General features: G+C 45.3%; 1 protein-coding gene across 4 annotated transcripts in view; it reads right to left on the bottom strand.

Moving 5' to 3' along the window:
- The window catches only part of LOC126534424 (uncharacterized), a 32108-nt gene that overhangs the window by 7172 nt on the left and 10153 nt on the right, over positions 1–14783 (bottom strand). For 2 of the 4 annotated variants that reach the window (XM_050181701.3, XM_055072137.2), the window contains exons 3-5: positions 2620–2685; positions 2358–2399; positions 656–709 (exon numbers count right to left, since the gene is read on the bottom strand). In XM_050181701.3, the coding sequence (XP_050037658.1) occupies positions 656–709; positions 2358–2399; positions 2620–2685 (162 nt within the window). The remainder of the gene's footprint in view (positions 1–655; positions 710–2357; positions 2400–2619; positions 2686–14783) is intronic. The other 2 variants (XM_055072138.2, XM_055072139.2) reach the window with 1 other exon arrangement.

The following is a 14783-nucleotide window of genomic DNA, read 5'->3' as shown; positions in this document are numbered from 1 at the left end:
TAATTAATTAATTAATTATTAATAAATAATTAATTATTATTCGATAATTAATTAATTAGGTGACACTATTGCTAAATGGCAACACTGAGCATCATCACAGATTCCCTCTGCTTATTTTCTTTGCTCAGTGTAATGTACGTGTCAGATAATCGTTCATTCCTGTTTTGGTGCGGTATAAAGTCCATCTGTGTTCACTGAGCGCTTGTGCGTGTCTGAGGCCTTTACCCGCATCATCATCACATGCAGCTTTCTCCTCTCATGCGCTCCTACCGTGTAGAATATGCATGCTCTCAACCACTCTCTCAGAGGCCCTGCAAGAAAGCCACAGCAGCCAAAGCAGGTGAGAAGCCGAAGGAAGCGGGAAAACGAATTTCGCTTTAAACATACGCCGCAAACTGAACGTTAGACGCTGTGTCGGTAGGATGAAGTATGCTGTATATTCAAAATGGCGTCTTTACCGTGCTCCAGAGACCTACTACTGTCAGGAACTACTATGTTTCAAAACACTCTCACAGCGTGGACCTGCCAATTTATCATTCATCGCGCTCCTAATTATTGTGCAACCATGCACTTGACCCGATTACTGGACTGTAATTTCAACTGAGCTTTATAACAGCTGCAACCAGTGTGCCCTTAAATATATCGGTGTACTTACAGCTGCGTTTTTGATACACTCCATTTCTTCTTGTGTAAACACACCCGTCGCATTCTGTAACGAATATAGCGGAAACACAAGGAAGAGCACGCCCATCAGCTTTCAAGCAATGTCAACATAACATTGAGAAAAAGCAAGTGCACCAAAATTAGAGTTACCCTCCTCCCTTCTCAAAATAATTGGTCTCACTATTTGCTTGTAAGTATAAAATACTGCAGTGAAGTCAAAGTTTAGAGTCTTTTATTATGCAGAATTTCGTTGAGGACGCCTCTGACTTTAAGTAAAACAAAATAATAGTTTACAGCACCACTGATGCTATTTCCGCTGGTTTCTGACCGCAGACTTACGTGGTATACCAATGTATGTTTTTGTGAGGGGCGTTTGCCATATCGGAAAATATCCGCGGTCTTTCTTGTCTTGCGCTTTTTGTGAGTTTGTCCCGATGAGGCTGAATTTCTAAAGGGCGGTAGGAGAATGTATTTACGCATCCATCAAGCAAACGACTTCTCAGCCAAACGCAAACATTTTATTGGACGGCATATTTCGACTTGGTTTTCGCTAAATTCATTAATTTCTCAAGTCTGTAGCGGCGTCAAACGTATATTATGTTACAGTTACGAGCGTTATGATAGTTCTGCAGTTCATTATAGTTTATTCTAGTGGTTCTTCAAAGGCCCTTTAACCTTTTATGGAAGGCAGATAAATGAAGAAAGAACCTTGTAAGAAATATGGCATATTGTTTCACGCAAATGATTCGGACAATCGTATAAAGCAAGCTTACGAGAACTAATTTGCTCACACACACACACACACACACATATATATATATATATATATATATATATATATATATATATATGTGTGTGTGTGTGTGTGTGTGTGTGTGTGTGTGTGTGTGTGTGTGTGTGTGTGTGTGTGTGTGTGTGTGTAGGTACACCACAAGCACAAACTAATACGCTATCCGGAAGGAACGCGGTGCAACGTATAGCCGAAGTTTTTATGAGTCCACCAAGAAAAACAAGAAGCGCTGTAGGAGCTTGCGTCCGCATTCGTCTTTTTATAACTTTGCGCTTAACGAGCTGAGCCCATCCTCCGTGCCAGAATCGTTCAAACCTCTTTTTTTTTTGCTGAGCAATTTATGCGAGCGTTTAAAGAGGAAGCTGATCAGAGATTAGTTCAATGTAAAAAAGTACGGTACCGATTCTCTACGTACGGGTTAGGAACGACAAAATAGATATCTGCTGATATGTTCGCTATCCTTGTAGGACATGTATAACAGCTTTCACTTTTATGTAATGAGTTAGGTAAAAGAATATATTGACTGTGTACTCTACATGAACATAAATATTGACTTTTCCATCTATTATGACCTAATACTTGCATCCATTATCTGAGAACATCAAACCGCACGATCTTTAAGAAGGCCCATGCAGAAAAGAAATATATCCAGCTTCAATCTTACTGCACGAATGTCGGTGAAATTGAAGCTAAGTATATCATAACTTGCACCTTTGTTATCATTTAAGTCGTTAACATACGGCTGTATTCTGCAGTAGGTCGGCGCGTTTTTCAAAAAATGGTAACATTATATATTAGCAAAGTATAACGCTCCTCTCTACTTGCAACTTTCGAGTGGTTGAAACTGTGCTTGTTGGCTTATCTAACTTATTAATAGAAAAAAAAAACAGAATAAAAGACTCACGTTGTTGGACCAGAAAATAGGCAAACTGCATTTGGAAACTTGCTGCAGTTGAAAAGAAAATTGTTCTTGAGAATTGTGTATTTGCAAAAGCACAAATTGTAAACGAGTACATGCTTGGCTGATACTATGACAGTTTATTAGCCAGGAGCAGCAATGTCTTAGATCACACAAGAACTGGGGAGAAGTGGAGCACTAAAAATTATGTATTCACTTTTTCAATGTAAGATTCGTATACCAAAAACTGCAAACAAAAAACACTTACACGCATATCTTCTGTTCCGAGTTTCTTTGCGCAGCCCAACATTATGTCACAGCCATTTCCAAAAAACTGCAGGTGAAAGATTCAAAATAATATTACTGTAATATTTCGTGAGAAAATAAGACATATCTACAACATTTTGTTTCACATTTCGTAAAGCAGTTGCGAGGTAGCACCCACTTAAATTGTTCAGAGACGCAGTTAAACTTTCGCACATTTGGTTTATATGTATTTCCTGAAAAGACATGCGCTGTTAGTATAGCTGGTTCATCGTCGTATGTGTGAAGATGGCGGTAAAACATTGACAGATACTATCAAAATACGACGCGAACGTTGTTACTCAGGCCTTGTTTAATGTGTTTCGTATATTGTTGTATAATTTCTGCTGTTTAGCTTAGTTGATTTTCTTTTTTGTTTTGTCACCTAGCCTCCTAACCCTCGCAGAAATTGTGAAACAAGAAAAGAAAGACGTGAGTGGAACCGTAGAAAGAAGGTGCCGGTGCACGTTCTCCTTAGTAGAGTATGCTGGGGACGTCAAAGAAAACCACGAAAACAGGGCAGTCCCAGCTAAACACTGACCATGCGCGCACCACGGCTTGGTCGCCTTCCCCTCCTACTTTTCACAATGTTGGAGCCGATAATCTCCAACACAAACACTCCCCACCTGAAAAGGAGACGTCCTGGCAACTCTCGAAAAAGGAAGCATCGGCGGGTCATCATGGTTCAAACCGTGCTACTAGCACTGTTTCACGCCATCGGCAAAAGTGATTGAGAAACGGCCCAATCGGCTTGATTACCTAGTTCACAGGTCATTTTTGCTGCAGTACGTGGTAGCGTCGTGGTAGTTTGACAGAAACTTAGTGGATAGGCTAGGAGGAGTGGTCAAGACCATAAGCGAAAGAAGCTTTCCGGTGGAATAGCAGGCAGTACAGGCAGATGCGTCGTGGCAAGATATGTGGCAACGTTGATCTTCGGTGGTGAACGAGCGAGCCAGATGGCGACATTATTAGGTAATCAGCCGCTTCTAATACAGGTGTAACTTCAGAAGCGTCGGTCCGGTAGGTCAGTTAGGTGTCCATACAGCAACAAGGTTCTCGTCCACAGGCAAGAATGGAGAAAAACCATTGGCAGCCTAGTGCACAGATTTATAAGCGCAAGTTACAAAAGGAAGAACCCGGTCGTGCACGTCGTGATGCGTACAATTTAAGCGTTCCGCTACGTCATTTGTATTAGGATGGTACGTGGATGTGTTGCGATGAACGATGTTGCGTCTCTTCAGGAATACCTAGATGGCATGGGAGAGAAAGACGCGGCCGCGGTCACTAATAATTCTCGTGGTGCACCATGTCGCAGAATTAAGTGGCAAAGAAGAAAGCAAACGACGCTTTTCGCGGTGAAAGGCAGCACTGTATATCTTTCGACGTACCGTGTGAGGTTGTCTACGGCAACAATTATCCTCCGGTTGCCATTTGGAGTGCTTGGAAGCGCGCCGTAATTATCAATTTCACCACTGTCGAATGGTAGGGCAGTGCATGTTAAAGATTGCAGGGGACCTGCGGAAATCTGACGAGAGGTTTTGCGATGTTGCCACACAGCGCGTGACTGAACGTACTGGCGAACTTATTGGTACGTGCCTAACCAGCAGTATCGAATACAAAGATGGGGCGCCGGCGTTGCCGCATTGGTAGCTATGTGAAAAGGTGCGCAGATGTCTGAGTGAAGGTGACAGGGACTAACTAGGAGCAATCAACAGCAGTCGGCAAGGCAATTACGTCAATACAGCAGGTCTTGTCGGATGGCAAAGTGCTGTGCTAGACGATGAAGGGCGTGTGAGGGACTCAGGTGAGCGGTGAGACAGGAAGTCGAGCGCTGAAGAGATGCATTGATGCCAGAAGAGGGTTGTAGCATCGAAAAAAACAACACACAGCAAGCGAGACAGGGCAGGCGCTACAACCCTCCTCTGGAAACATGCACCAACTAGCCCCCCAACAAGTATTACACATACATTGATCTTTACGCTGCGCGGTCGGCATGTCGTTTAAGGTGAGATGACAAATCGAAAGAGGAAGTTGGCCAGCAAACAATGTGATAAAGCAGCGGAGAACGGGCTAGGACATCCGCCTCTAATGGTTTGTGAGCAGAGGGGTAAATGAGACGTATGCCATACTCCGAAGGCGTGAAGGCCAATGAGCGAGATGGCCAGTGGAGTTTTTGAAAGAAGATAACCAGCATAAAGCATGGTGGTTAGACACAACGTCAAATTGGCGCTCATAAAGGTTAGTACGAAATTTTCCGATTGCCCAAACAATCCCCAAACATTCTTGTTCCATCCCAGAGTAGTTTGATTTTGCCTTCGTTAAGATACGGCTGGTATATACGACAGCGCAGTTGGCAAAGCCGTCTTGGAGCTCGACGAGACTGGTGGCAAGTACCACACCGCTAGCATACGTGTGAATCTCGGTGTGAATCACCAAATGCTACTGCTTGTTCTAAGTGGAGTCGGAACGGCATCTAGCAGAAGACCAGGGAAACGGGGCAACCTCAACTCTTATTTTTGTTCGTGTTCCCTAGTGAAAGGAGGCAACCCGGACTGGGGTCTTGGCTCAAGACATACGGAGTGCGCACCACAACTTCATCACCTTGCTCATCCACACTTCACTGTGCTTGCGCCAATAATCTGTAGTACAAAGGGAAATAATTGTAGTAGTAGGACCAATAATGGCCTTACGGCCAAATATGCCGCCCTCCTCGCCTTCGGCCATGAGCAGTGGTCCGAATTCGGCCTCGTGATCCCCTTCCCAAGGCTACCAGAAAGTACGACTACAGACAGGCGACAGAAGTTAAGGTTTCGCCTGAGTGTGAGAATAAATTCTAGGCATGCTTTTACATACACAGGGCTAAGGAGTAGAGCACTAAAATCCCCGTGTAGCCGCTTGAAGGTTTTCTCTATCTTCATATACAGATCCGTGGCGCAGTACGTTGAAAAAAAAATCAGTTCAGAAGAAAAGCGAAGGATCATAATAAAAAGATTTCCATGATAAAATACATACAGTGTAAATACTGGAGAGGAAATGCAGAACTATTTCCTGACATGATTTCAATACGAAACAAATAGTATAGAAGAATGCATAAACAAATTAATAAAAAAAGCTTCTCAAGCGAACCTGTAAAGGTTTGGCGAATCGAGGTGTGACATAATTCAGACCTATCAGAAGAAGCCAAGAAACAGTGACACCAAAGACAACATAGGGGAAATTACTTGTGCTTTAATAAAAGAAATAAACGAACAATAAATTAATGGGAATTAAAGTGGATGAAAGAACAACTTGCCGCAGGTGGGAACCGAACCCACAACCTTCGCATTTCGCGTGCGATGCTCTACCAATTGCGCTACCGCGGCGTCATTTTCCCATCCACTTTCTTGGGTACTTATTTCTCCTAGTAGAACCCTGGGAGTGTTAGCCAGCGCCACCACTCACGGACCTTGGCGGCGGACGGGGAAGATCCTTTTTGCCACAGGCGTCTCGAGAACGGGATTATTTTGGGTGAAGGCAACTGGTCAATAAACCCTCATATGCTACCTGAAGGCATCAATGTTGCCGGATTCGAGACCCTCGTTATGTAATCAACGAGAAGAAAGGGGGTTAACCGAGGGGCCCGATTTTTATTCAGTCATATCAGAAGAAGCCAACACTGACACCGAGGACAACATAAGGAAAATTACTTGTGCTTTTATAAATGAAATAAAGAAACTATAAATTATTGGAAATTAAAGGGGATGAAAAAGCAACTTCCCGCAGGTAGGAACCGAACCCACAAGCCTCGTATTTCGCGTGCGATGCTCTACCAATTGAGCTACCGCGGCGTCGTTTTCCCACCCACTTATTCTTTTCACTTATTTTTCTGTTCCACTGTACAGAAGTGTGATGTGTAAAGACAATTTTCTTTCGTGATGAATAATGGGCGAACCAGGACTGTCGCTGAAGCCAACGCTCTGAAAGGGCATTTTTCTTTTTGAGGGCAGTTGCCGCCCTCGCGAAGAGAACTTTCTTTGCATAAATGTTGACTGCAGCCTATATTTCTTGTTCGACCACTGTTTATCACTTCTATCCTCCAATTTCACATGAACTTCTTTCAAGCTTGACTTTTCTATCACGCATCACATAATCACTACAAAATAACAAATATCACGCAAATATGCAGCTGGCCTCAAAACAAAAATTAGGCTCTGGGCTCAAAGCTGAAAATGTTCAACTGCAGCGCAAAAAGACAAAGATCACGCGTAGCGCTCGTGTGTGTCTCCATTTTACTCTGTTTTCTTGCACTGCTGTTAAGTATAGTCAAGACTGTTTCTCTCAGTGTCTGTAAGAAGTAATTTCTAATTTAGGACATTGTAGGAAGAAATGACCTGTGGTTTTATTTTGCATCAGAACAACGTTGGAAAGATAAATATGAAAAGAGGAATACTAATACTAACTAGGTTCAGAAAAGAAGCAGCATCGCTTTTCCTCCAGATGTTATAACAGCTTAAAGGTAAGTTTCCCTCACTATTGATAAGCTTCCGATTGCTATGGATAACGCGCATACGTAGAGATGGAAGAACAGGAAAAGGTGCGCGCCCTTTCAAAGCAACGCAAGCGAAGTAAATGAATACGCACGTCTTTGCGTTTTATAGACAGTGATGGCTAAATTATAGAACACCCCTGATTTGTGCCGGCTTGTATTCATTCACAAATTTTCGACTGACAATAGCATCAAGATTGGTGCGCAGTATGTATTGAGGCATCATGGTAGGTGTGCATTACGTCACAGTGTGCAGATATTGTGAAGTGCACATTGAAGATATGTGCGTATTTTCAAAATGCAGATAGACTCGAATACTTTTTGATGTAAAAAGGAAATGTTCTGTACAGTCAGATATTGATTTAACCATCGCAGCTGTGTCGCAAAATAGCATAACTCTCCTCACCTGAAAAATGTTTCATCTAATTGCGCTCTAACGCTTGTTTTTTTATGAATGAATTCTGGTGTGTTACGTGCGAAAACCACGATTTTATTATGAGGCACGCCGTAGTAGGAGACTCCGGATTCATTTTCATCACCAGGAGATCTTTAACGTACTCTTATTGCACTGTAGAAAGGTGTTTTTGCCTTGCGCCCCAATCGAAATTCGGCCGCCGCGGCCGGGATTCAATCCCACGACCTCGTGCTTAACAGCGCAACATAATAGCCGCTTAGCCACCGCGAAGGCTGTATTTTTTATATAAAACAAAGAACCAGATATTTCATGGAGTAATACGTAAGAAAGGGCAGGTGGCATCACTAACACTGCGGTAAGTGATGCTACAAGAAGAGCCAGCCACGCTACACTTTGGTCCATACAATAATAGAAAAGTGTTTTATTTAAAAGCAAGAAGAATTGACGGCCAAATAGGCCGCATGAAAGCAAAAGAGGAACAGCGAACTTTTTACTACAGTACAACAGAACCAGCCTATACATCAAAGCATGGGCGCTATAACGAAAAACTATTCCAAGCATTTCTATTCCAATTCTGCAATCAGCCTTCCACGATTGGTCAAAATCTTTTTGCACCACACCCACTTTATCTGTCTGTCACGCGACGTCACGAAAACTGCGATAGCTTCCCATCTGATATGACGTGCACGCACTGATTACGCATGATTCTACCGAACAAAAGAAACAATAGTTGTTTTCGATTCGACGCCTCTTCACCATTAGCCCCCGGCTATTGGCCAAAAGTTTTCGGGTTGCACCCACTTCACCTGCCGGTCACGCGACGTCACAAAGCCGCAATAACTCACCGCGTCAAAGTGACGTGTACGCGTTAAACGCATTAATATGCCGAACAAAAGTGAATTTTCTTCTCAATAGCCGCAGGCTGCCCCGTTCCGAAAGGAATAAAAGATGCTTGCCGCCGATCGCTCAGGCCCTATTAGCTCACACTTGCCCGAGAGCATGGGTTTATTTGTGTATAATAACACTTTTAGCGAGGCCGTGTAACGTTTTCGAGGCCTTTCGGCACGTTTACGCCATCTTTCTGCCAATTCCTTCTTTGCTGAGGATCCGTTTTAGCGGCATTCTTAACCTTCCGTGGCGTGCCGCCACGATTTTCTACCAGCCTCCGCAAGTTAAGTAAGGGAAAGCGGACCAGTCAAAGACGCCGGCACCATCCTCTTCACGCCGTTATCAATTTTCAGTGCAGTGGCTCGGCCCCATCAAATCCCTCCCCACTTGAGCGTGCTCCTCGCATCATTTCAGCGAATTAGATAAGGTAAGCCGCTCAGTGTAGGCAGTCATTTCGTTTTTCAAGCAAACAAAAGCGACCTCCTATGAACGAGGAGAGCGTTTGATTGGTCTGTTCAGAGAACCCTGGGGTGACCGCCCGGTGCTTGCGTCGGTGGTTACAGAAATTTGACTTCAGGAGAGTGGAATAAAAACACATTGGAATAGTTTTACGTTATAGGGCCCTATAATGCTGATGAATAAAGAACACAAAGCGGCATCAGCATTACGTTGCTGAAACTTTTGATTTAAAATCAGTCTTGGTTATGGAGACACCTGATCCTGGAGACAACTTTTGGTGCAAGGCCGTGTTGCTTGCTTGGGCACTGCACCTTGGTTCCTCTCTCAGGGTGTCATGCTGCGACTGAACTGGAGAAAAAGACAATGGTGCTTTAACATACATATGGCAGTAGCATGATTGTACAAAGCTCAGTAACGCGCGTTAGTACAATACTTTTTTGGGGAAGAGTGGTGAACAAAGCCCTGCAGTGTGTGCGTATGTCAGCACCGTCTGGGAAGCCATCTCCATATAATGTTTATTCCAGACAGATGACAATTTCGATTCGTGTAACTGCAGAATATTAGTAAGTGGCCAGCCCGTGGCACAGTATACAGTTGGAAACAAACAGCACTCACCATAGAAGAAAATGTGCATGCCCTTCCCCCCACGCACACACACAATAGACGTAGTACCCACCTGTTCGCGGAGTCTAAGTTGCCCCCCGCTCGCTGCCGCGCTTCCTGCCTCAGTTCCCCTTGCGTCCACTCGCGGAATGCGCAGACACAGAACAAATCACGCGTCAGGTATTTTCATAACGATATCCAGCAGAATGGCAAAAGAGAGAAAATAGTCCTGATTATTTGAAGCGGCGGACACATTACGTTTACTGTATAGTATTAGTTACGTGAAACAATGACACATGCAGCCTTCTCAATTCTTTTACTAAATGTGTTGCTGCACTTCAGTTTACGAAAATTTTCAGCATTTGCTTTTAATTTTTGCGGCCCATCACTCATACATGTAATTATTATTTGTCAGACTCAGAAAGCGATGTTAGGAGACGACATGCGAGCGATTCCCTTTCGCCTCGAGCTTGATGACTGCCTATCTTCGCGGCACGGGTACTAGCTCTTTCCGCGGTGTGCTTTTAAAATGCGCAGATAGTACACAAAGCCACACAGTGCAGTGTTCCCGCTAACTATTTTCAAAATGAAGCCACTTAGTTGTGGCCAGGCAAAATTATTTCCCGTTGGTAACGCACTAAAACACAAAGCAAACAAAGCAACAACATCAGTAGTGGATACCGTGTGCCCTCATATGCAACGGGTTGCATATGCCAGCATCAAAACATTTAAAATATTACACAACAGAAAAAAAGAGTCACACTTCCCGATCACTTCAACAAACTAAACACTTGATCGTAGCTAAGAGGTAACGTCGCTGAGTGAGCTTTGTCGAGAACTCCCACATGCTATTTTTTTTTCTTTCTTGCCGCCACAGCAAAAACTACATTCCGAAAAGGCAAGAATAGACAACAATACATTTCTCAAGTCACATGGTCAGCCCTTACGTATGCTATAGCAAAAAACCAAAGCTAAATTTAATACCCAAATCCAACGTTACCTCACAAAGCGCAACGTATGCTGAAATGTCGGAACGAGTAGTTGCTAAATTTTTTCGCTTCCCTCCGGAATTTTCTTTATCGGCAACATTGTAGTCCTGTTCTGTGTCACGAACAAGCAGAAAATATTGGGTGAAAGAAGAAGTCGTGCAGTGTTTGTAATGTACTTGAAAAGAAAACCACTCACCTCTTACGATTTTCGAAAGAAGAAACGGAGCAGTGCCGACATGTGCTGACTCGAAGAGCAGCCATCTTGATTGTGGCACTGGACACCAAAGCAATACCTCAAACAGCGCGTCACGCGTAGCATATGCAAAAATGGCGCGTATGAAGTGAAAAAAACTCTCAAATTATATTTTACCGTTTTTTGCGGCATTACAATTATTTAAAAAGGTAATATTTTAGTTTTCACCCGGTTTATAGGCTAGAGATCAAGGAGAATCGAAAATTTCTGTTTTCTTTAACAGCCTTCTGTCATAGAGCATTCACGGAAGGTTTATTTTATGGTGCAGAAAATTTCTGTAAATTTTCTTCAAATTAACAGCTTTTTCTTTGCAGGGTCGATGGTGAAAAACTGTCCAGTGGCACAATGTGATAACTGAGGTCACTAAGTTGCCGTAAATCATTGTAAGGTCCGCTGTAACGTGACAAATGTTTTTCTGAAAGACTTGGACAACAATATGGAGTCCAGAGAAGTATAAAAATCCCGGAGTAAAAGAGAGGTTGCGGTGGCTGTGGTGAGAACGGTGCTCTTGAAATAATTGCGAATCGGATAGTCGCCCATCAGCGCTGTGACGTGCCAGATGGGTTCGCGCGGCAGCATAGCGGGAATATTCTCTACTTCTTGTGTGACAGCAGGCAGCAGCGTGTAGATATGCGAGGTTGGGTGTCGGGTAAACAGTAGACAGACAGACAGACAGACAGACAACGAACTTTATACCGTCGCGGCGCGTGAGTTCTCGCGCACGGTCGTGGGCAAGCTCGTTGAGGTTTGGGAAGCCCTCGAGAACGTTCGTCCCCATGTGTGCGGGGAACCACGTGATATAATGACAACCGGGGCAAGTCCTTTTCTCTAAAATAGAGGCCGCTTCTCGTGCGAGGTTACCCGACTCAAAAGCTCTGATTGCGTCTCTCGAATCAGTGTAAATGTAGCAACGCTCTGGGTCACACAAGGCCAGCGCAACCGCAATTTGCTCTGCTATACTCGCGGTGGCCGCTCTGACCGAGGCCGAGGAGCAAAGCCCCCCCCCGCCCGTCTATAACCGACAACGCGAACACACTCCTGTTCCCGTACTGCGCCGCATCGACAAACACCGCGGAGTCTCTGTCATCTCTAACTTTCTTCAATATGGCTTGAGCACGGGCTTTACGTCTACCCTCGTTATGCTGCGGATGTACGTTCCGGTAGGTAGGTCGCCCTCGTTTCTCGTGTCAATGTTATACGCCGGTCCTCCATTATCCTAGGAGCCATACCAACCTCGTCGAGAATTCGCCTGCCAGCTTGGGTCGACGATAGCCTAACCACCTGGGCAGTGACCTGTGCCTCTATAATCTCGTCTATGCTATCTTGCATACCGAGTTGATCTAGCCTGTCGGAGCTCGTGGCAATAGGCAAGCCTAGCACTTTCTTTGCTCTTGCGCATGAGTGTATTTAATTTGGTCTTTTCCGTTTTTGTCCACACTAGAGCTGACGCCACATAGTTATTATGGCTCATGAGGAACGCGTTGTACATCCGAAGGAGGTTGTCTTCACCTAACCCCTTCTTTCGGTTGGACACCCTAGCAATTAGCCGCAACATATTCTCCGTTTTGGCTGTAACGTGGGTAATTGTTCTGGCATTACAGCCCCTCGCGTCTATGAGCAGGCCTAGTATCTTAACTGAGTCGACTCTAGGAATTTTCTGCCCATTATTCGCGTATAATGCCACGGGTAGCTGGTTGAGGGGTGTCAGACCCTGAACCCCTTGCCTTGCGGGTCTGTAAAGCAACAGCTCCGATTTACTCGTAGGCAGCTTGAGACCCGTGTCCGCGAGGTAAGCCTCCGTCTCGTCCAAGGCCGCTTGTAGAGCTTGCTCCATTTCAGCTAGGGAGCCCCCTGGGCACTAGATCGGGATGTCATCTGCGTAAAGTGCGTGACCTATGCCCTGGAGGCCGCCCAGCCTATCTGATAGACCCTTCATGACTATATTGAAGAGCAGTGGCGAGATGACTGATCCCTGAGGCGTACCCCGAGCTCCCAATCCGTATACGCTCGACCGAATCGGCCCCACCTGAATAGTAGCAGTTGTATTCATGAGAAAGGACCTTACAAAGGCCTGGAATTTGACTCCTAGGCCAATTCCGGCCGTGGCTTGCAGAATGTATCTATGAAACACTGTGTCGAACGCCTTAGTGAGATTCAGGGCGAGAATCCCTCTCACGTCCCGGGTGCCGCTATCAAAGATTTGCTTCCTTAGCAGTAGCATAACCTCCTGCGTCGAGAGGCCGGGCCGGAAACCAACCATATTATGTGGGAAGAGGTTTCTGCGCTCTATGTACCCGGAAACCCTGTTCAAGATCACGTGCTCCGCTACCTTGCCTATACACGAGGTTAGTGATATTGACCTCATGTTGTCCAAATGAAGGGGTTTTCCTGGTTTAGGGATGAGTGTCACTATAGCCGACCGCCATCCGTCAGGCACCTGTCCTGTCTGCCATACCCTGTTTACCTCCTTAGTTAGTAGTTCCACTGCTTTATCGTCCAGGTTTCGTAATAGCCTGTTAGAAATTTTATCCGGACCCGGAGCCGATCTGCTGTTTAAATTGTAGATCACCGCCCTGATCTCCGATTCTGTGAAAGGCGCGTCCAGTTCCTCTACCGTCGCGCACTCGATCTGCGGATAATCCTCTTCCTGCGTCGGCCCTATAGGAAGGTATCTATCTGCGATCGCATTCAAAAGTGACTCTTCAGTACCTCCCTCCTGTTTGTGCCGGTGTACGACTTTACTAAGTGTTTGCCTTTGATTATGCTTTGTCTGTGCGTCGCCCAGGAGGTGCTTGAGGAGGTTCCACTTCCCTCCTGAGCGCATGGACCCGTCTACTGCCGCACAGACCTCGTCCCATTGTAGCCTATTGAGCTCCGCGCAATATCTCTCGATCTCTCTATTAAGCTCCGCAACCTTTTTCCTCAGCCTACGATTTAACCTTTGTGTTTTCCACCTCATCAGAATTGACGATTTCGCCTCCAACAGATGCGCTAGGTGCGGATCCATTCTTAGGACCTCCGCTTCTGTTTCTACTACCTTAGTAGCCCTCTGGACGTCCTCCGTTAGCTATTCGATAGCCTCTTCAAACGAGGAAAATGTGCTCGTTCGCTCCTTCCTAAGTTTCCTGAACTCCTCCCAGTCCGTGACTTGAAATACTCTCGCCGGTCGGGCGACCACCGTTAATGTTACCGCTACTATGAAGTGGTCACTGCCCAGGTTCTCCTGCTTATTGGCCCACGTTACGTTACCTACGTTCTTTACACAGGCCAAATCAGGCATTGTGTCTCGCGCAACTGACGTGCCCAGCCTAGTGGGGAACCTTGGGTCCGTGATTACCGAAAACGCAAGATCATCAAGGATCCTCGCCAGGTTCTCTTCTTTTACAGTCCGTCTGACGTAACCCCATGCATTATGAGGGGCGTTAAAGTCCCCAGCAACTATCAGAGGAGAGTGTTTGGCTATCGACGTCGCCTTCCTAAGCAGGGAGTTAAACGTCTGTCTCTGGTCTGACGGCGGACTATAGACATTAAGCACAAATACGCTCTGCTTGAGACGCCCGTGCGGCATAACCTCCACGAAAAGGGCCTCCAGCTTACCCCGTCCAGATTGGATTGGATGTTCAATAAAGGCTAGATTTTTTTTTATCTTCGTAGCTAGTCCTCTGCCTCCCTCATTCCTGACCGACACAGTGTTGAAGCCAGAGAGGGTAGGGTCGTCACATAGTGTCTCCTGTAATAACAAGATCTGCGGTTTTTCCACCTCATTCGCCAAAAGTTGCCGTAACGGAGCCTTGCGCCTTTGAAAACTAGCGCAGTTCCACTGCCATATTACCAGCTCTTTATGATCGCCCGCCATGATGCTACAACAACATACCTTGCTCCACCGCCGGAGCAACCTCGGAGTGATTCACTGCCTTGTTTTGCGCTCGGACCTTGGATTGGGCCTTAATTGCCGCCTTTTTTTATAGTACAGTCACTCTTTTGATCAAAAGCTTTA

The sequence above is a fragment of the Dermacentor andersoni genome, chromosome 7 (genome assembly GCF_023375885.2).
Source record: "Dermacentor andersoni chromosome 7, qqDerAnde1_hic_scaffold, whole genome shotgun sequence".
Taxonomy (NCBI): Eukaryota; Metazoa; Arthropoda; class Arachnida; order Ixodida; family Ixodidae; genus Dermacentor; species Dermacentor andersoni.
Note: the sequence above shows the minus strand (reverse complement) of the source record. Positions and strands in the feature narration are given on the sequence as shown.